The sequence below is a fragment of the Mytilus californianus genome, unplaced genomic scaffold (genome assembly GCF_021869535.1).
Source record: "Mytilus californianus isolate M0D057914Y unplaced genomic scaffold, xbMytCali1.0.p SCAF_4, whole genome shotgun sequence".
NCBI lineage: Eukaryota > Metazoa > Mollusca > Bivalvia > Mytilida > Mytilidae > Mytilus > Mytilus californianus.
The window spans coordinates 85573103-85596976 of NW_026262690.1; the positions used below are offsets into that span (position 1 = coordinate 85573103).

Here is a 23874-nt window from a genome sequence, read left to right on the forward strand (position 1 = left end):
ACAGTTGTTCCAATGTTTTTGTGTGTCATAGACATATGTTTATCATGGTTACATTGCATCAACCAAACTGCGAGCACATTAGTATATAAGAAGGCCATTTGCTTAATATTAATCACGGTCACAAAAAACGCTTTTACAAATAAAGCTAATTAGACCCAGATGATTCTGGGACATGCTAAAGGAAGAGCTTTTTTTTCACTCTTGACTCAGCGAAAATTATCAATTTAAAAAAGTAAGGGTCTGTCCAGCTACATGTACCAAAAACACCTATTTTTTTTTCCTGATGTTAATGTTACCCAATACAAACATGAATATAGATAGACAGACAAGCATAAACAAAGTGTAATGATGATTTTTCCTTGGTCAATTTGATTTCATATTAAAGATGAAAATGTATGGAAATTGTTTCACAGTTTCAATTTTAACATTCCTATATAACTGAACCTGCTGAGCACATAAGCAACCTATCTCCAACTAAGGGTTTATCAATTTTTTAGGTTGCATGCATACATGTACAGAGTGAGACAAAAAGATAGAAACAAGGAATTAATTGAATCTGGAATAATTTTGAATTCTGGAAAACTGATTAGAAATGTATGATGAAAACTAACCCAACTAAATGGGGTTAGCCATGCATGCATGGCTAAGGTTAATTTTACTTTCACTATCATTTCAGTATGAACTAACACCCCTTAGCCATGCGTGCATGGCTAACCCTATTTAGTTGGGTTAGTTTTCATCATAAATTTCTGATCAATTTTCCAGAATTCAAAATTATTCCAGATTCAAATAATTCCTTGTTTAGACAATAATATACATGTATCAGTGATTTTTTGTTGCTGTATAAATACAGTCAATTTGACAAACCTGCCATAACGGTCACCTCATTTCAGCGGTCACCTGCCTCTGATGGTCACTTTCAGACCCTCCCAAATGTTTTCTCTATATAATTTAGTGGTCAGTGCATGGTTACCTAATATTCGCACGAAATTATCATTTCAACTTTTAACAGCAGTCATTTTCATTTTCTTAGCAACCAAAATATAATCATGACGAAAAATATATGTGATCAGTTTTGAGGTCAAAATGAGAATCAGAACCTGTTTGCAACTGAGATTGTGCAACAAGGGTGAATTTTCAAAGATGACACTCTTTTCTTTTTAATAGCTGAACAAGTTAAGCACATGTGTAACCCATCTCCAGCTAAGGGTTAAATTAAGGGACCCATGGAATTGACCTTGACCTCATTTTCACGGTTCATTGCTCAGTGTGAAGTTTATGTGTTTCAGTCTGTTTTTCTTAAACTATAAGCAACAGGTCAACTATATTTGTTGTATGGAAGGATTGTAAGCTGTTCATGTCTGCCTGGCATGGTTCATCTGACCTTGACCTCATTTTCACGATTCATTGGTCAATGTTTAGTTTTCTTGGTTAAGTCTGTTTCTTAGAAACTATAAGCAATAGGTCAACTATATTTAGTGTATTGAATGATTGTAAGGTGTACATGTATTTCTCGGTTGGTTTATATGACCTTGACTTCATTTTCTTGGATCATGTTAAGTTTATGTAATAGTTGTAGTAAAGCTTTCATTTAGGACTATCAACATAATATCAATGGTTAGTAAAGAAGGCGAGCTATTTCAGCGTGTGCACTCTTGTTTTTTTTAAACGCCGATAAAAAATTTTGCCACTGACAGGGGCTTCTTTTAGACATGGCAGTGGCGAGGGGAAACAAACTTAATTTTAATTTTGACCCAAGCCAGTAATCATGGTGATACATGTACATGTGCAACAAGATAATGCAATTTGTCAGTTTTTGATGATTTTTTTCAAATAAAAAAGGAAGCTTGTGTCACATATCATTATTTTAATCAGGGAAATTAAATAAATGTACACTTTATTAGTACATATTCTTGGAAATATTGACAAATATCCTTGTTATTTGCATTACATCTGACAAACTTCTGGTATCCTGTTTTCTGAGATTTTATGTAAAGATATCCTATTGTTTTCTCCTAACCCGAATAATTTAATTGTTATATTCTGCTCACTATGATGACTACAGAAAAGGCTTAGAGAATCTAAGACGGTAAGGTCTATTATTACTCTAGTTATTTGTTTCTCAAAATTTGAATTTCTGGGGCCAAAAATGAAACTTGAATTGTTTGTACTTACTCCCTCTAAAAAGCAACAGTCTACCCAAAAAAAAATTTAGAACACAAATCGTTTCAAATTTTATTTTTAAACCCTAAAAGGCACAGGTAGGCAACATCAAACAAATAATTTTTTTAAGGGTGGCCTGGTAATAATATTGTCAGTTATCTTATACAATCATGTTTGTGATGCTTCAAATAAAGTCAGGGTTCGAATTCTCACTAAGGATTTTTGAAGGCGAGTCCAGGGACTCATCATTTTTGGCCATGGTGAGTCCAACAGTAAGAAAAAGATATTTTATTGCAATATAATTTATTATTTTAGTCTGTATGACCCAATAGAGCAATGCAATGACATTAAATTCAGATTACCTTTAAACTTTGCTATATAATGATGATATGTGTGTTCAGTTTATACAAAATATTTCAATCTTGATGCATCTTTGGACTCACCAGTTTTGAAAATGGTGAGTCCAGGACTCGTGGACTCACCTTAGTGAGAACCCTGTAAAGTTGCATTGTCATAAAATGCATTGCTTTGTTTGTGATTCCCTTTTTTCAAAGATTTTTTTTTAATCAAGAAAACAATGGTTTTACCCCAAAATCATCATATTGAATTTTTACAACACTTTTATCTTAGATATAAGAAGATGTGGTATGAGTGCCAATGAGACAACTCTCAATCCAAGTCACATGCAAAAGTAAACCATTATAGGTCAATTTTTTTTTAGTAAACTCATAGTTTATCAAATATGATTATGTTTTGGACACAAAAACATTCAAATAGTTTCATTCTAATGCAGTTTTATTTATGTGTAAGCATTTTTCAGCATAAATTGACTGGACTATTAAATATACCAATTACATGACATTTGCATGACATGCACAAGTAATTCAAATTTAAGGAAAAAGTCTGAATTCCTGGAGAGAGAGAGTGATATCAAAACCTACCAGAAAGTTCATATATGAAGACGGCATTTCTTGTTTTACTCATGACTGAAATTTTATCTTTTGAAGAAGAAACAATATGCCTTATGTTTTAAAACTTATCTTTTACAGAACCCTCGTGTCTACCATATGTCTACATGTACATTCATGAATAACGTGTGACGTAAAACTTCCCTTTTCTTTCGATAAAGATGTTTTATATTATGTAAGTTTTCAACATGAATTTATAATTGAAACAGTTTGAAATTGTATATTTCTTGATATACATGATATAAGACAACAGTTACTTTCAGAAGTTAATCTAAGAAGTTTGTTATGGAATTTAGATTGATAAACATTATCTGTTTTATGTGGGAATCTGACAAACACATCAATAGGGAAATTACTGATCAAAAGATTACCACCTAATAAAATACTGAGGCCAGTGAGGGTCTACATGATTGATTAAATGTTTCATTTCTTAGTATACAAGAATAAATAGCTTTTAATCTTTTTTACCATGAAAATGGTAAGAGTCTATTGTTTCTGTCTCTAGACTTCAAGGTACATGTATAGTGTATGAATGAAGAATGAGTTGAACAATAGGATCACTGATTTGAAGTCATTAAAACCAAATTGAGGGTCTCTGCTCCCTTTTTTAAATAAATGTGTGAAATAAAGGAAGAATCTGGTTTGACCCTTTTAAATGTTGTGGTTAAGTAATTGGGAAACTGGTGGAAATCCTGCTGGGTTGAAGCATTATTTTGCATAAATTTGAATCTATTGCATTAAAACTTTTACCTTATATACACTCATTGCCACAGCTCCTCCATGAGAGCTCTAAGCCTCAAGGCTATGGTTTGAACTAAAAAAAAGTGTAAAAAAAATATGATACCAATGGGCAACTTCCCAAGCGATCAATAAAAAGCTGTAAGTCCAAGAAAGATAGACAAAAATAGGACGGAAAGAAGGAAAACGGTAAAGACAAAACAGCAGCCTAAAAAACATCTTACAGAATTTTTTTTTAAAGAAAATATGAATGTATAGCCTAAGGGGTAAGTTCAGGTGCTACAGAATTTAAAACACTCTTCGTCAGTCAAAATTTGTTAAAAACACATGCAATTAATTTGATAAAATTTGTAATTTTGAAGTTAATGAGTCCCTTAAAGCTTGAAGCAAAAATTCTAAACATTCCTTTGCCCAAATTATATTGAAGGTCTTAGTAACGTAAAAATGGTTAACTATGAAATATATGTTATGTATGATAACTGTTACCTCAAAACCCAAAATACCAATAAGTTAAATTGGAAAAATGTTAAGAATTATGTAACCTTGTATGCACAGGTAATCATGCGCATGTCTTGATTGTATTGATGAATTATTCAACACCTCACATATAATATAAAAGTTATCTCACGTTTACCAGTTTTAGGTCTTTTAAATATATTTTTTTTTTTCAAATCAATTGGAAAAATTTCAGTATAGGGAAATATTCCTAGTTTCCGTTTAAAACAATGCAACTAACAGTCATTAGAACCACTTAAATAAATATGTAACATCTCAAGTTAAATAGTAGCTTTGTTTAGTAGTATGAGTTCTATTTCCCTTATATCAAAATTTCCCGACACATCAGTGGACGTAAGCAAATTTTTTCTAAGTGTAATTGATGATGAAAGAGGTACATGTATTAAATTGCTTAGAAAAATCAATGGTAAATATAAGAGAACTTTTATTCTTATAACTTTATTACATTTTTTGGCATTTTCCACCACTAATCATACCTGTGATTTCCATTTTGTTATCTGATGAGTGATTTCGTTTTTTTTAAGAGCTATTTTTTAAAATGTAAGCTGTAGCAAAAATTTCTGATATAAAGTGCAATTTTGGAAGATATGATGATAAAAGTCATTTAAAGACACACTTGTATCTGTTACACTTTAGTCATTTTGATTGTATAACCTAATTAAGTCCATGTGGTTTTTGATATACTGTGGATTCATTATTATTCGTTGGATACCAATTTTTCGGGATTTCGTAGGTACAGGGAAACCACAAATTTAAATGTTCAAAGAATGAATTTATTTTAAATTTTAAAATTGAAATAAACATCTGTGGTGGCTTAATATTCGACCATTTATTAAAAGAATGTTAACGTGACAATAAAAAAATGAAAAAACTTTTGGCATGTTACATGTAGGTCTGGTAACACCTGAGTGTATCTAAACTAATTATTTATTTTAAAAGTTATTTTTATACACCCTTCAGCAGTGGACATAATATCATGATTATGGTTGACTGACTGACTGTCTGTCTGTCCATCTGTTTTAGAGTAAACATATATATATATTACACAATAACTCAAGTATATGCTGTTCAGCAACTGGCATTCATGTTTTATGGTATACTGTGGCGCATCTGTCAGTCTGGCTTTAACATGACACTAACAAACTCAAGTTTGTCTTGGATGATTTTCTCAAAGTTTACTACTTAATTCTGAATGGTGGTCTTTAATGGACTGTATATTTTTGAGGATTTTCACTTTTGCCATATCCGAGTTATAAACTTCAATCTTTCAAAAATAAGCATTTTTTTACACTTCATGCAATAACTGGAAAATCCCTAGATAATGTACTGTTAACTTAACCAAATGATTAAGAATGGTGGTATATTGGTGTGGGGTTCTAGAGTTATTGTACTAACCAAAGCCTCAGTTAAATGTATATAATGATCATTAGTCTGTTTGTTGACCTGTTCATTGGTCTGTTCACTCTATGTAGATCAGCAACTCTTCTTAAACCAGAGACTTGATTTTTAATGAAACTCTTATAGAATATGTACTGTCTAATAACATTGAGCATCTATTAATTCCTTTTTTATCCAAATAGTTTTTTGTGGTTTCCCTCAGCAAAACATTGACTTTTGATATCTGCACAAATTGGGGAGTGTGGGGTATGAATTTTATAGGTCTGATCTCAGTTTTCTTGTTTACGGATGTAAAAGTGCATATAGGTCTGTACTATAAAGTAAAGGGTGCAAATTGTTATTTTTTTTTCTATTTTTACTTTTAAAAGCTGCATGAATACTATAAAGATAATTTATTCAGTCAGTACTCGTCCAATTACACATGTACATGTATAAAAGATGGGGTTACTTCAATAAACCTTTAAATTTTTTCGTGTTTGAGTAAATAAATTTAAAATCTTGACACCTTTGAATTCTCTGTAATTGTATCAAGTAGTAATAATACATTCCCCAAGTTAAAGGCCTCTAATGTAATTATCTGGTCATAAATATGTTTACAGGTCTTCCAAATAGATTTTGTTTTAATTGATAGAAACAATTTTAATTCCTGTTAGGTGTAAAGACTATTACCTCATTCTGAATTATTTGGCAGTGAAATTCCTCATTCACAGCTAAACTTTTAAATATTTACATCTGATGAAATTTGGCTATTTCAAGGTAGTTTTTTTGGGAAATAAAAGTGTAGGAAACTGTTTTAATTAGTAATTACAAAACAGGTGCAGTTGTAAGTTTGGAGAATACAGATGTAAGATTATTAGATAATTTTTTTCATGTAGGGAATACAGTGAAATTTTGTAATATTCTCTACATTATCTATTTTATCAAACAGCTTATGTTTATAAAGAAATATTTTCAAAAGTGGATTAAGATAAAGGAATTTAAGTGATTCAGAATGTAAACTTGTTAAAATTACAAAATGTACATTTTTTCCTGAAGTCACACATTTTTGTTATTTATGGTTTAAAGTTAACGTGTAACAGTAGAAAACAATGATATATAACCAAATATAGAAAGAATGTACTTTTAAATTACATAAATAATCCTTAACGACATTCACAGTGGAGGAGGTTTATTACTTAGTGTGAAGTTAGATGGGTTACTGTTTAATCAGGAAATAAGAACACATGTACATATATCTATTGAATACATCCTGAGATGATCTGCTATAATTTTCTTATTCAGATAACAACACACAAAATGGGATGAAATGGCATCAACGAAACAGGACTACTATCAGAGAGAGACCAATGGATATAACTCGAACACACCTCCCCGTGACGCCTTTGTACGGGGAGGACAGAGGGCAACCATACATGGTACGCACGCAGCTAAATCATGGGGTAAAAACAAATCCAAAGGGAAGGATAAAAAGGATAGGAAGAAAAAACCTGTCTTATATAGGAGTAATAGTAGTTTAGAAATGGATAGTATTGATTATATTGATGTGGATGAATTTCATACAGGAATACGCAGGGATTATGGGAGTACATCCTCTATTGATGTTCTTGGAAAAAGTGCAGGACATGACAGCTTCTTTGCATTGTTGAAAGATTATAGCCATGTTAATGCTGATCAAAGAAGTCCTGCCCCTGCTCAGTTGCAGGAATTGTTACGTGGTAAAAATGAAGGAGTGCGGTTTCGTACCTCTAACGGTAGTGCTGTGAAGGACAAGTCCACGGAGGATATAACAGATAGTCCGAGAACAAAATCTAAATTCAAGCATAAAGACCGGAAAAGCAGGAGTAAATCTATTACGAACGAAACACGTCCAACAGGAATATTTACAAAATTACGTGGAAAAAGTGAACCAGAAATTAACCCTAAAACTCCTGACAATATCGATGTTGATGTTCGTGCTGAGGAAAGATTAAGGAGTAAAGCTTTTTTACATTATGATTGTCAGAGTATTACTTTCAATGTGGAGGAAATTATTCATAGCATTAGTAACCCTTTACAAATTGGTAAAAATACCACAACTGGTGCATCTGCAGCCTCGCAGAAAGATGGAAGGGAGTCGGAAGATGAGGGTGATGACAAAAGTAACAATTTGGTGCTTAAATGTCCATTTTTTAGAAATGAAATCGGTGGTGAAGAGGAAAGAATAGTTAGTTTAGGTCGAAGTTCAGCACGTAGAACGTTAAATAAATCTAAGAATACTCAAAATAGTGCAATATTGACACGGTCACCTGCGTGTTGTGGGTTATCTATATTAGACTCTTCACCAACTCCGACGGGACTTATGCTTCCTCATGTAGTGTTACATCGGAATCATGTGATGGAGTATGTAGATCATGGGGCCAGTTACTATAGACATTTCTTTTATGGTTATGGTAAGTACACATGTACATGTATATACTGGGTTCTAACTAATGATTTTTTAAGGTGAGTCCAGGGACTCATTTCTGGCCATGGTAAGTCCAACAGTTAGTGAGAAGGGGAAATTTCATAGCTATATATATAATTAATTATTTCAGTCTCCATGACAAAATAGAGAAAGAAAATGAAATCAAATTAAGAGTATTTTAAACTTGCAATAAAATGATGATAAATGTTTTTTTGTACATGTATTTGTGCATTAATAGTAAGCAACATGACTGCAAAAATATCTAAAGATAGTTAAGGTACTCCTGGGTTGGGGAAAGGGGGTGATTTGGTGTTAAAGATTTTTACAGAAGGCTTTAGTACAATAAATGTCAATATACAGCATGTACAGTACGTGTATATATGTATATGCAGCTATGCGTTAGACCATTATGTTGGTTATTTTATCATTGTTTATTGATAGATGGTTTATGTTATCATACATGATATACATTTGTAGTTGAAATCTGGATTTAAAAAAAAACTATAAATATAGATCTAGATGTGACATACAGTAAATAGCATGGTAAAAAAAAAACAGGCCTGGTTGAATCTCCGTCAGACATCAAGTAACACATGTAATATGCACTTCTTAACTCTAGAAATAATTTAATATAAAATCATGTAGTGTATTGAATTTCCTTGGTTTTGTTCATGATGTAGAAATTATTGAACCCTATACAATTCAGTTGAGGTATTTATTTGTATTGGTTAGTATCGAATTCAGCTAATATCCCGTTGTACTGAAATATACTTATTTATGTTTCTGCTACTACAAAAAGATTTTTCGCCTTTCTTTTATATGTTATTAGTTAAATAAAGAAAACAGTTAAACTTTTTAATGAAATCTTTTAATAAAGAAATGTATCGTGTGTAGAAGTACACCTGTAATTGTATATGAATTAATTTGAGTAATACTGGTATAAATTACTCTCATTGTTAAAGGAAAGGTATTGAATTGAATAAACATGATAAAAAGAAATAAAAAGACATGATTAGACATCTAGTGGGCAACATGAGTCTTCAACAATTGATTTCTAGTTCTAATAAGTTCTGATTCTATAAAAATTGTGAATGAATTAAATAGAAGCCACCAAGTTTCTGCCTTTTATGTCAACATTTTTTAAAGAGAGTATATTATTTAGACAGGTTGAAAAAACCTGATACATGCCAACCGGTACTCCAAAGACAGACAACTTTTGTAAATTATACATGTACCATGTGAGAAGAGAGTTAACTGAAACTGGGCTTCAGCCTTGTTTAGGCCACACTTAAAAATATTTTGGTTTGCCCAAACCCTACCCAAAGGTAGAGACAGTGGGTAGGTAGGTAGGCATTTTCTTTTTTGTCAGCAAAGAGAAATTGAAGTGGCAGATGTTTTTTCAGTCTTCATACCTATCTGATTAAAAAAAAACTTTCTCACATCAGGACAATAAAAGATTTTGAGTAGGCAGATATTTACTGGGCAGGTAGGGTTAGGGCAAATTTTAGACAAACATATTCTTTTTTTATGGCCTATTTTATAGAAAATTCTGATGAATCTGCAAAAAGAGAAAAGCATGGCAACTATAAATGTAGATTTAGGAATTAAGTTTAACATACAATAAAGAAACTTGAAAACTTTATGGCATGGACATAAAATTTGATTTTATTCCATTCTTCTAACTTCTTAAATTCTTTTAGAAAAAAAACTGCAATACATTTGCATGTTCATAAATGTACATCACTCTATGTACACATGTTTACATGTATATGTACAAATAATGTATATGTAAAGACAAAGAATTCCAATAAGACATTTTCTTGTAATAATATGCTTCATTTTACATATATACATGATATATATATATATATATCAAGCTACTTACATGTATATATATATATGTTTAGAAAGTCGTCATGAAACATACATGTAAGCAGATTGACTTGCTTTCCAACATAGTATCCCGAGCTATCCCCAGATATTTGTAGTGTTAGTTACACTGACATGATATTAAAACAGAAAATTTGTGGAAAAAATACTTGTATCTAAATCTTTCTATTAGACTTCTAGTTCTCCTGTGTAGCGATTGGCTGGGCTTCGCCAATGTTGCAAACTGTGATTTTTTATTTCATCTTTAGACAAAATCAGGCTGCTGTTGATATATCTGGCGCCAACTGTATTAATAATTTTTTATGTCAAAATTTTCATTCATGACTGTAACGGTAATAAAATCTACTTCAGGGGCAATTACAGGTAAGTTGTCGTATGATAGCACGTTCTAATAATCTCTTTCACACGTAACGTTACAGTTCTTGAATTGCACCATGTACACAATTTGTACCCATTTTGCATAAAAAATGACACAACATCTTACAGGTTTTCTTACAAAGACTAAACAATTAGTATTTCTGTAATTAAATATCAATTTGCACGTTTTTCAACATTTATCAGTGCTAGACTCTTGACGAGGTCATTACATTACAAATGTATATATGGACTGTTCATATTATATTGACCGAGGACGAAGTCTGAGGTTCAATATAATCTAACAGGATCATATATAACGTATTGCTGAATGAAAGTTCTTAATTTATATATTCCATTTGTAAATAGTGTGTTATGAAATTGAACTTCTTTGTTCTTTCTGTGTATTTGACATTGTATTTTGCAAGATGTTTAATATTGACCGTCAATATATATATTTATAATTTTATAAATAGAAACATAGCATCCATACATGTATACTTAAATAGTTATACCCTTTGAATCACATTATCAATCATCATAATAACCAAAGAAAAAAGAAGCATATGCAAATTAGCTAAATATTCTTAAAGCTACACAAAAAGGTTACAATATACATGTATATCAACAGATGAAGTCTCTAGTGAAAAATTAAATTTTTTTACAGAAATGTTGCCGGCGACATCTACATAGAGTCAACTTTTAAAAATGAGAAATTTAAAATACAATGTATGTCACAGTGACACTGACTTCCATTTAATACAAAACACATAAGCAGTATGGACTATTGTCAAATTGTTAAAAAAAATGGAGAAATAGAACAAAAGATATTAGATTTTTGTCGAGCCTGCGACTTTTGTCGCAGAAAGCTCGACATAGGCGGCGGCGGCGTTAGCTAACTTCTTAAAAGCTTTATATTTTAGAAGCTAGAAGACCTGGATGCTTCATACTTTTTATAAAGATGCCTTATGTTACGAAGTTTCCGTCTGTCATATGTCCATTGTCCTTGACCTCATTTTCATGGTTCAGTGACTACTTGAAAAAAAAGTCGAACTTTTTTTGTAATGTTATTTTCTTTCTTATTATGAGTAATAGGATAACTATATTTAGTATGTGTGTACCTTGCAAGGTCCTCATGCCCGTCAGACAATTTTCATTTGCCCTCGACCTCATTTCATGGATCGGTGAACAAGGTTAAGTTTTCGTGGTCAAGTCCATATATCAGATACTATAAGCAGTAGGTCTACTATATTTGGTATATGGAATGATTGTAAGGTGTACATGTCCAACTGGTAGGTGTCATCTGACCTTGACCTCATTTTCATGGTTCAGTGGTCAAAGATAAGTTTTTGAGTTTTGGTCTTCTTTTCTAATACTACATGCAATAGGTCAACTATATTTGGTGTATTGAAATATTTTATGATGTACATGTCAGTCTCTTAGGTTTTATTTGACCTTGACCTCATTTTCACGATTCATTTCTCAGTGTTACGTTTCTGTGTTTTGGTCTGTTTTTCTTCAACTATAAGCAATAGATCAACTACATTTGTTTTATGGAAGGATTGTAAGGTGTATATGTCTGTCTGGCAAGTATCATCTAGGCTTGACTTCATTTTCATGGTTCATTGGTCAATGTTATGTTTTCATGGTTAAGTTTGTTTCTTAGATACTATAAGCAATAGGTCAACTATACTTAATGCATAAATTGATTGTAAGGTGTACATGTCTGTCTGGCAAGGTCCATCTATAAGCAATAGGTCAACTATGTTTGGTTTATTGAATGATTGTAAGGTGTACATGTATTTCTCGTTTGGTTTATCTGACCTTGACCTCATTTTCTTGGATCATGTTAAGTTTATGTGTTACTTGTAGTAAAGCTTTATATTTAGGACTATCAACATAAAATCAATCATTTGTAAAGAAGGCGAGACATTTCAGCGTGTGCACTCTTGTTAAGTATGGGAGCAATTTAGGTACATTTGCATGTATTGTACTTCTCATTTGAGAATCTTGGATGGCTTTGAGGTTAGCTCAAAACCCATCTTTCTATGATTCAGTATGGATTTAAAATTAAATTTGTGGAACTAAATAGTAAATATAGATACATCTACAAAATAAACACAGAATGGAAACTTTTGTCTGTTTCTTAGATAAATGAAGGTGGAAAAACTGTCAAAAATTATTGTGACTTGTAAGGCTATTTTTTGCTTGTTGTGACTCCTTCCTCATGTTCCTATGGCATTACAACAAAAAAATCAAATAGCCTTACAAGACATCATAATTATTTGGACTATCAAAATAGATGCATATCGGGTACCCTCACATTAAACAGATTAACCAAAGTGTGAAAGTTTGAAATGATAATTATAATTATCAATAATTATAAATGAAATATGATTATTAGATGGTTATATTAAAATCAATGAGTGCTGACTAACAGGAATTTGAAAATTAATAAAATTTTATTAGAAATTTGTTTCCCTTGTTATATTTCTAGCAGCAATTGAGTTAATTAATTTGTCAAACAGGTAACTGTGGTTAAACATGACTAATTGCTCTCAAAAGGTGTCAATAATGGATTGGAATTCAAACATTGTCCATAAATTACATGTGGAGGAATTTTAGAACAACAGTTCCTTCTAATATTCACTTTCAAAGACAATCTGATGGTGTTCACTTCTAATTTTCTAAACTTTATCATGTTAGTGTGATTTGTTTTCATTTTTAATATGACTGGAGATTAAAATTTGATATAAAACTTGAAAAAATTATATTTTTGTGATTAATGAAAATTGTATTTACTTTTAATCCTTATATTTTCTCATGTACATGTACAACACTTGTGCCAAACAAAAACCTGTAAAGTGCCCTTTACAACTTTGCATATATACATTTGTACAGAAGAAGAAGAATACTTTATTCTAATTAGGGCCCTGAAAGGCATTAACATTAGACATAAGTGTACTTTTGTTATCATAAGATGTAACACTGTAGCAATATTGAACAAATTTAAAACAATACTGTTTATTGCTTCATTTAACATTCAGGTCAAGGAAAATAAATTTATTTATGGAACAAAGGAAAACAAATGTATTTATGGAACAACTGGTTCTATTTTTATTTCTGATGTCATGTAGGTAAAACATCATTATGCAGAACAAAATTTGTTTATAATCTTTATTGAAAAAATAAAAACACAGTATTATAGTATATCAGAAAAATATGATTTATTAAATGCAACACACCACATGCATGTGGATCACAGCTCTTATCTTTTTTTCGTTAAACATGTTAAATGTATTTTCAAAATTTCCCTCAAAGTTATGTGACTTTGGCTTTACTTCCAGAACTTCAGACAACAGAGGCAGTAAACCTGTTAGTTTTTTTCTAGGACTGCATAATTCAGAAGGAGTTAAAAAGTTTTAAGGGAGAAAAAACATAGAATAACAGGGCAATACATAATACATGTACATAGCAAATCACAACTTAAGTTAAATGATATACACTACATAAGTAATTTTTTTACTGTTTAAATTTTGATAGAGGCTGGTTCTTAAGTTGACTCCAAGCTTTAAAAATTGGTAACATGCGATTTTTCTGGCTCTAATTTTTTCGGAGCCAGTGCACCCTCTGAACATGCCGAAGTGGCAAATATTGCACACCTGTTCATGACAATGATATTTTAATGTCATAGGAGATATTCCTCTTTGTTCTGAGGAATTATAAATGAAAACGATAAATTGGCTTTCTATTTGACACAATCCCTCATACTTGATGTGAGCATATAATATCTATGGTCATATACTCAAATGTTATATTATATAAATTCATATACAAGTTGTACTACTTTTGACTTTTGTTCATGTTCATTATATTGTATTTTACTTTTATTTTAATAGATCACCAAAATTTTTTTGGTATTGATGAAAATTTTGGCCCAGTGGCAATCAGTATTCGCAGAGAGAAGTTAGAAGATAGAGAGAACAAATTGGGGAAAGCAGAGTATGGACAGTACCAACATAGGATTATTTTTAGGACCAGCGCAGTAAGTCTAATAGTTATTTATAAAGTAACTACACTGAACACACCTAAAGAGTAAACATTATTTAGTGTTTTTGAATAACAACTAGATGTGGATTTTAGTTAGACAGCAAACCAGTGTTCTCCCCAGGCCCTTAAAGGACCGCGGGCCCACGATGTATAATTTTTTACCGTGGTGGTATCGTTCTTACCGCGATGTATAATTTTTCTCCGTGGTGCTAAAATTTTCAGTTAAAAAATCGTAAATTGGTAAAGTTTTAAACGACTTGTTAAATCTTTTCCGTGCGGTATAAAATTCCAGGTGAAATTTGACCAGTTCAAACCAGTTCAACAGAGATTTGTTTACATCACGTGATCGATTTACCTTGTGAGGTTAACCTTGTTGATTGGATTTAATCGATGTAATTAACACTTGTAACATGATTCTTTTGTGTTTTAATTAAGAGTTCATAACTTTATGATCACAGATAACTATTTTATGGCTTCACTCTCCACCCAAGCACTGACCTGTGATAACCTGTGACAAGTCGGCAAATACTTTGTACACAAACAGTCGTCTTGACCAAATAGGTACATTTTTTGTACATCATAAAGGTGGCTCATTACATATAATGGACAACTATACATTTCCCAATTCTTATATTATAGTATTATATGTCTCTGATTAAAACCATGGCCAATATCATCTTTAATTATGACATAGTAATTGCATGATAGTCAGGTTTCAAACTGTAGTATCTGTCTGTACTTATCACATGACCCAGTTAGTTCACGTAGAATATTCAAGTTTATAATTAATTGCAATCTATTATATTTTATAAATAAAATGCATGACTGTACCTTCAAACTGGATATCTATATCCATAATTAATGAATAACAGAAGTAATCTTGCAAATTTTATCCATTAGCACATGTTAAATCTATTTATATCTACTTCCTGTCATTTAGGCGGGAAAATAGGGAGACTTAGTTGTTGACATTGAATATGGTTACTTATAGATCTATAGACCAAAGAAAAATTTATAGATTTAGGAATTCTTTTTAAATGGTTCATGACAAATAAAGATTTAGATTTCAGGGCAGTATTAAGTCAGTATCTATGTTTGATTATCACCAAAGACAAGAAAGGTTAATATTTACATGAAATCTATGGCAAATGAAAAATTTCTTTTTATTAAAATCTAAGATAGAAACTGGTTCAAATAATAAAACAATATTTGAAATTGTTCTTGTTAATTTTATATCTTCTTATGACAGGAATCCTTTCACATACAACAACTCTTTTTCTAGAAACTAGAAAGTTTTTTAAATTGAACATTTTTGTTCTCTTTTGAATGATATTTTATTTTTATTGATTTTGGATTTTATAAAAGATTTAATTACTTTAAATTCAGATGAACATTTTATTATGAATCATAATTTATTTATTTTAAAAAAATATTAAAGTATACAAACTGTTTTTTGATTTACTTCCTTTTTACCAATAATTTTCTGAATCAATGTCTACATAACACAATACCACAGTATTAAAACAAAGCAAGAGACATAAAAGCGAAGCAATGCGACGCGACACAACTGATTGCATGAAATATTTCACCAAGAAGTCCACACGCGTTACCCTGGTGCTATCCAAAAATCCTGGGGAGAACACTGCAGCAAACCAACAACACAATAAAACCATATAGGTTTATCTAATAATTAATCATCTCAGTCACTTCAATAGGTATTTAATTCAAAAGATTATTGTATAGTGTCACTAGAAATAGCTTAAAATTATGTGACATTTTCTTTCATTAATATTCGTTGTATACTAATTTTCGTGGATTTCTTTGGTAGAAAAAATCCACAAATTTAGATGTTCAACAGAGTACACATTATCTACAGGCTTGTATGAAGACTTGGGCCAAACCACGAAATCTAATATCCACATTAATGTGATTATTTCTTAATCTACAAAAATTGATAGCAATAAAAATAAATGAATCCAAAGAATGCAGTATAGCTAAGACACAGTGATGGAATACATGAATGGAGTCAGCTGCAATGGGAATGTAGTGTAAATAGAAATGATGAAATACAATGTATACCTTACATGGGTTTAAGATATTGGTACACAGACATTTTTATCCACATGTCAAAACTCAAAAGTCTTAAATTCTGAAATACATTTGTTATATATTTTTGTTGCCAGCTGACCACATTACGGGGAGCCATACTTGAAGAAGCTATACCAAGTGGCCGAATTAGTAGTTCTCGGACTGGTCAGGTCAAGGACATCCTAGAATTCCTCATACCTCAATTACAAATATCCTGCCTCAAACTTGGAACAACTACCCCAAAGACATTGGAGCAGTTGTTAAAACTTGATGAACAAGGGGTAAGTAGAATCTTATCATACATATGTTGAAAGTACAGTCAAAACTGCTATAAAGATTACCTCTATTAAGCAAAAACCAAATATTACGTCTATTAAGCAAAAACCAAATATTACCTCTATTAAGCAAAAACCAAATATTACCTCTTTTAAGCAAAAACCAAATATTACCTCTATTAAGCAAAAACCAAATATTAACTCTATTAAGCAAAAACCAAATATTACCTCTATTAAGCAAAAACCAAATATTACCTCTTTTAAGCAAAAACTAAATATTACCTCTTTTAACCAAAAACCAAATATTAACTCTATTAAGCAAAAACCAAATATTACCTCTTTTAAGCAAAAACCAAATATTACCCCTATTAAGCAAAAACCAAATATTACCCCTATTAAGCAAAAACCAAATATTAACTCTATTAAGCAAAAAACAAATATTACCTCTATGAAGTAAAAAACAAATATTACCTAGCCTGTCTCTATTAAGCAAAACACAAATATTACCTCTATTAAGCAAAAACATAACTTTTCAGAACACACTATTCTTATCCCATTGTTATAATATATATTAGATTAAAGACCTCATTTCAAAGGTCACCTCCTTTTAAAGGTCAGTTTTCTCTGGTCCTAAGCTTAAGTGTGACCTTCATGTACAGGTTTTACTGTATATTTTTATTCTCATTATGTCATAGGGTGTATGTCAGTCAGTCATCATTGTATACACTCTTAAATACAATTATTACTCTTCATGGATGTTGGTGAAATTTTGATTTAGATTATAAGCTCATTATTGAAAATCTTCTGATCATTACATAGAAGTAATTTACAGTGATCCTACAGGCCCGATAAGTAAATTATCACCCTTTGATTTTTTATGGTCCCAAGTATGGACATTGTATTATATAAAAAAAAAAATCATACACCTTCAAAATTTATTTCTTCATGTTTAAAGCATAAAATAGCATCTTAATGAGAAAGGACAGGTGGGATATTTGCATTTATTGATCCAAAGAACTTGATGCACCACAAATAAGAAGACATTGAAATGATCATATCTGATAGAATACATTATATTGAAATGATTAATATTGATAAATCTTACAAAGAATTTGATATTTACTTGAAATCCGTTGTAATTTTTCTCAGAATTTATTAAATTACTATAATACTGAACAAACTTCTAATAAATCTACTATCTGAGTAAGTGTTTCATGATGACTGGTATGATATTTCTGTCCTGGTCAGTGGCATAGTTCAAACACTTTAGACAAGTGTTGTAAGTGTGACAATTTCCTGAATTGTACACTATAAAGGAAACATCATCATTTAAAGTCATCAGATCATTACATGGCAGAAATTTTAAGTGATCCTTGAAGAGCTCTTAAAATAAACTGAACTAAACAATTGCTTTCCAATGTCTTTTTTAATGCTGGCTAAAGATAGAAAAATGCATTGCCCCATGAGTCTTTGCTTTAATTCTATCTGAGTATTGTAAAGTTGGAAATTATTGTGTACATTTATTATTGCGATTGTCGAATATAACATTAAATAATTGCGATTTCAGGAAATGCAGCATACAAATGATGTAATCAAAATATAAAATGCAAGTTTTTATTTTTGCAACACCTTTCTCTTCACAATTTTCACAATAATAAACCATAGCAACATTTTTTTGTCCTTTGTTCTTGTTCTCTTTGTGTAGCCAACCCCTGTTTACTAAAATTTAACCTTAGATATTATAAATATAGGCTTCTAAAGCTTAATTCATTTAAATGACACTGCTCTTGCTTCCTTGGAGCAATATACTGGCTTACCTTGGTCTGTCTATTTGTCCTGATAGCCTTTTTGTTGTTCTTTTCTTAGCAGCTACAAGTTACAGCTTTCTGATATATAGCACTATAATATGAATTTTTTGTTTAATATACATTGTTGTAGTAAACAAAATTGAAAAGGGAAAAGGGGGTATATAAAGTGAACAATACACATATTCCTCACAGTTCATCTTGTTTACACATATCTGTAATATGCAAGGCTTATGATGAATGAAAAGAAATGACATGACTACTTCTCAGGGCAGGTACCAGAAAACATTTAGTAGTTTTGCCCTATCTGTCCATTACTCACTGTGGAGGATGGAAGTGATAAATCACTTGATCTGAGCTGTTTTATTAAATTATATATTTGGTAATTTGCTGGGTTATTATTTTTCTAAACTGTTATTTTTTTTTTATTTCAGTTGTACAGTACCTATAAAGTAGGTGTTTTATTATGTCGTTCTGGACAATCATCGGAAGAAGATATGTATAATAATGGTAACTATATCTACACATTTTAGAAATAGAAAAAATGTAAATTTAGAATTGCTGAAATGGTTTCTAAAAATACTGTTTGATAATATTATTAATCGAATATTTTTAAGGATTTGTGATTCGTTAAAACTTGATCACAAGTACATTTGTATTTACTAAGTTGGTACGCCAATACTGTTGTGTTTAGCATACAGACTGTTACTAAAAATACATTCTAGAAATCCCCAATTCTACATTGTTCATGCAATAGTTGTTGATTAATGATATAACAATTGTAGCCTTTGTTTGAGATCAATATGATGTTATATCAACCTAGAGAAGCATATTGACCTCGGACTTCGTCCTTGGTCCATGTGCTTCTTTTAGGTCGATATAACCTATTGACCTCATACAAAGACTATAATTGTATGATATTGTTTGTGTTGATTTGGTTTATTACACAAAATTAAACAAAGAATAAAACACAGATTTCAGGCAGGTTGGACTCTACAAGTGTAGACCAAATTAAGTGTTACTGACAAAGAATTTTATTAAAGCCTTGATAAGCATGTATTGCATATATGTAGTACAATACAGACATTTGTCAAATCTCTCAAATAAATTTGATATCATTGCTTTTGATGTGTACAGGTAAAAAAAAGATATTGCTAGTAAATTCATCCGAATTCTAACGGATAGTGAATGGTAAATTTATGTATAGATATATTTTTTAAGACATATTTTATAATGATTCTATTTTCTTTTTCTTTTTAGAAAATTCTAGTCCTGCATTTGAAGAGTTTTTAAAATGTATAGGTCACAAAATTAGATTAAAAGGATTTGAGAAATATAGAGCCCAATTGGATAATAAAAGTGAGTATTATTATATGGTTAAATTACAGTAAAGTTGGCTTTAGGAGAAAATATTGGAGCAAAATGAATAGTGATGAAATTTTTATCATGATAATCTTTTTATTCTACTGCGGGGGCATTAAGTGTTACCCTTGACCATCAGTCTGTCCCATTTTCGTTTGTTTGAAGCTTGAGCGGGGGCGTTTGTGTTATTGCACAGTCTTGGTTACATCACTTACTAGAAAAAAAAAAAGATTGCTAGAATATAGGTTTAGAAATAATTTCATTTATTTTCTAAAGCTCAAAAGGTTCAGAAAAGGTAATGGAATTATTTACACGATTTAACATATTTTTATGCCCCTGCTCAAGGAGTGGATAAAACATTGCACTGCCCTTGCCCGTCCTTTCTTTATTCTGTACGCCCATTGCTCTGTACGGGATTTCGCTCACCTATTACTCAGCTTGTGAATATATTAAAGAATAATTTGTTATTTGGTATCAAACTTTATAATGATAAGTTATACTGTATAAGTAATAGATCTGTGCCTATGCGACAATATTCTGAATTTTTATTATACCCTCTGAGCATGAATTTTTTTCATCAGTGTCTGGTGAGATATACTTTGCATGACATAATGTGCAACTCCTTGTTATAGCAAGTTTGTACAATTTGAAGCACTCACAAACGAAATAGCACCTCAAATAAAAGAAAACCTTCAATGATTTATCTGGAAAAAGAAGAAAAAAATATCTTTCAGAAATACAGTTAGAACAAACAACTTTTAAGAAAATATGAAAAAGATTTTTCTAAAATGTATATATTTATTTTATGTTTTCAGGTGATTCAACAGGAACTCATTCCTACTACACAACATTTAATAATAGTGAGATTATGTTTCATGTGTCAACCTTGTTACCTTACACAGCAAATAATACACAACAGGTAAATATTTCACAAATGTCAATCATGTTTCAATACACATCAAATAATACGCAACAGTTAAATATTATGTCTGACCAGTTACATTACACAGAAAATGATACACAATAGGTAAATTTCTCTCATATGCCCATCCTATTTCCACACACAACGAATAATACACAACAGATAAATATGTTCAAATGTCCACCCTCTCACTTTACACGGCCAGTTATATACAACAGGTAAACATTCTAATATGTCCACTCTGTTACCATACACAACCAATAATATACAGCAAATGTTTAATACATAGCATGTGTTATGCAGTCACAAACACAGAAACCTGTTCTTCATGTCTGCCAGTATATAAAATGTAACTCGTAAAGTATATATAAGAAAATAAAAGAGATATGGTATGATTGTCAATGAGACAACAATTAACCAGAGACCAAACAATGTAAGTGTCATGCATAAAATAAAATAACTATTTCTGTTGCACACTTTATATGCACTGTCTTTAGTAACTTTTGTTTTGTGCTCTGTGTTTGAAAATATTCAAAGATATACATATTTGCTAATATTTTATGCTTTTAAAGCCAACAAAATTTACTAGTTGTATACAAATATATGTTTATTAACAGGGTTAATATATATATTATTATTTTTGCAGCTTTTACGCAAACGTCATATAGGAAACGATATAGTTACCATAATCTTCCAGGAACCTGGAGCTTTACCTTTCAGTGCAAAGACTGTAAGGTCTCAATTTCAACATGTCTTCATCATTGTTAGAGTCCATAATCCATGTTCAGACAAATGCCGTTATAGGTAATTTAACCTTATGTAGTTATGTAGTAGTATTCGCTGTTATAATATACTGACTTCAATGATATTTGATTATGTGGACTTGCCAAGGTCTGCATATAAGAAAGTTTAGAATAAAATTTTTACTTCGTTGAACTTTTAAATTCGTGATATACCTATACCCATGAAATCAATGAAACTTAGTATGTCACTGGTATTGATGAATCCACAGTAGCTGTCAAAATGTCAGTTTAATACTATTGATATTACACAACTTTACACTTAATATACATTCAACTACTGTGGATTCATTTATTTTCGTGGGTACCAATTTTCGTGGATTGAGGGACAAATGTATTTTCGTGGATACTTGATTTCGTGGTTTTGTCGAAGTATAAATACCAGCTTATTACAAATTTATACTTCGTTGAACATTTAAATTCGTGGTTTACGTTTACCCACGAAATCCACGGAAATTGGTATCCAACGAATAATAATGAATCCATAGTAACTGTTTAAGCTGATTAAACATCTGATTATTATAACTTTGTATATTTACTGCATTGCAAACTAAAGATATTTTTCAGATTCTTTGGTCTGAAATAAAATCATTCTATAACTATATATTCAAGTTCAAATCATTAGAACACAATTATGCAGTAAAAACTGTAATAATCATTATAAAACTTAAAAGAGAAATAAAAAATTGATAGAACTGAATAGAAAACACTACTAAAGAAAGAACTAAGATTTTAACTAGTATAAAGTGTGCACTAAAATTGTCTCTTCATTTAACCAAAGTTATGGATGACAAAATCTTGGACATTTCAATTAGTCATAAGATGAAATGCAAATTAAACCATTGAGATATTATAGTCTTAATATAAGCCATGAAGATGAAAACAAAAGTAAAAAACCTGTTTCAAATTAACCTCATTAACCCTTTAATGACAGGGATATACTGTTTTGAACAGAGAAATATTTTTATTGACAGATTTCTATATTCAAAATATAATGGCTTAACCTATATCTCTCTGTTTTTCAGTGTATCAGTCAGTAGATCTAAAGATGTCCCAGCCTTTGGTCCACATATTCCAGAAAACATTAAGTTTCCTAAATCTGAAGAATTTGCAGAATTCCTTTTGGCTAAAGGTAATATTAAAGAAACATTTTATAGAATTTTTGAAAAGAATGTAATATACAAAATTCCTTAATTGAAATATTGAGTTAAAAGATTGCATAAAGTACTCATTTCCTTTTCATTTCTCTTTATGTAAATGTTTGACCAAATATGAGATAATAAGTACTTTTTGTAAGATTCTTTGTGATCTTACCAACATTCTTTAGGGTAATCTGAACCTTTAAACTGGTTATACTGGTCTTCTTCAGCAAATTCTTGCATACAGATTCTTTTTATCAAGAAGTTTCTCCATTATTTCCAGGCAACTTCTTAAGAAAAGAGAGTTGTTATTGAAGAATTATCTTATAGAGTTTATTTACCTCAATTTTAAAAGATTTGAGATATATACACTCAAATTCACATTGGGATAAGACAAATATTTATTCTGTGTAAATTGATAAAAATTACACACCACGTTTACTTCATTTTGAATAACTTAACATATGAAGTTGACAAATCTTTTCAGTGATAAATGCAGAGAATACTGCCCATAAAGGTGAAAAGTTCAAAGCTATGGCAACTCGAACAAGAACAGAATACCTCAAAGATCTGGCAAATAATCATGTGACTTCTACTACACTAGAAAGTAGTTCTAAATTAAGTAAGTAGTCATATCAACCACACTAGAAAGTAGTTCTAAAGTCAGTAAAAAATGACATTTATCCTTCTTCCCTTTTTGACTGTTCATGACTGTAGATTCAGGCAGTTCATAGATAAATGTTAAAGTTAATTGATATAAGAAATCAGAATTGGAATTGCATTATTCTTTGACAATTACTTTATTAATTTTTACATAATTTTTAGTTTGCACATGCTTAATTGATTCCCAACAATGCAATTATTATATGTAATTTAAAAGTGATTTCTTTTCAGTTTTGATTTGTAAATTATTTAACATGTTTCATATGTGAAGCATCAACCAAAATCAGCTATTCTTATGCC

General features: G+C 30.7%; 1 protein-coding gene across 2 annotated transcripts in view; it reads left to right on the plus strand.

Annotated features, from left to right (window-relative positions):
• LOC127738792 (signal-induced proliferation-associated 1-like protein 1) overlaps nucleotides 1–23874 on the plus strand; it is a 55729-nt gene that overhangs the window by 1091 nt on the left and 30764 nt on the right. For both annotated transcript variants that reach the window (XM_052250170.1, XM_052250171.1), the window contains exons 2-10: nucleotides 7065–8212; nucleotides 14370–14515; nucleotides 16704–16889; nucleotides 19123–19198; nucleotides 19949–20047; nucleotides 20866–20969; nucleotides 21619–21776; nucleotides 22798–22904; nucleotides 23399–23533. In XM_052250170.1, coding sequence (XP_052106130.1) covers nucleotides 7090–8212; nucleotides 14370–14515; nucleotides 16704–16889; nucleotides 19123–19198; nucleotides 19949–20047; nucleotides 20866–20969; nucleotides 21619–21776; nucleotides 22798–22904; nucleotides 23399–23533 — 2134 coding nt within the window. In that variant the 5' untranslated portion in view covers nucleotides 7065–7089. The remainder of the gene's footprint in view (nucleotides 1–7064; nucleotides 8213–14369; nucleotides 14516–16703; nucleotides 16890–19122; nucleotides 19199–19948; nucleotides 20048–20865; nucleotides 20970–21618; nucleotides 21777–22797; nucleotides 22905–23398; nucleotides 23534–23874) is intronic.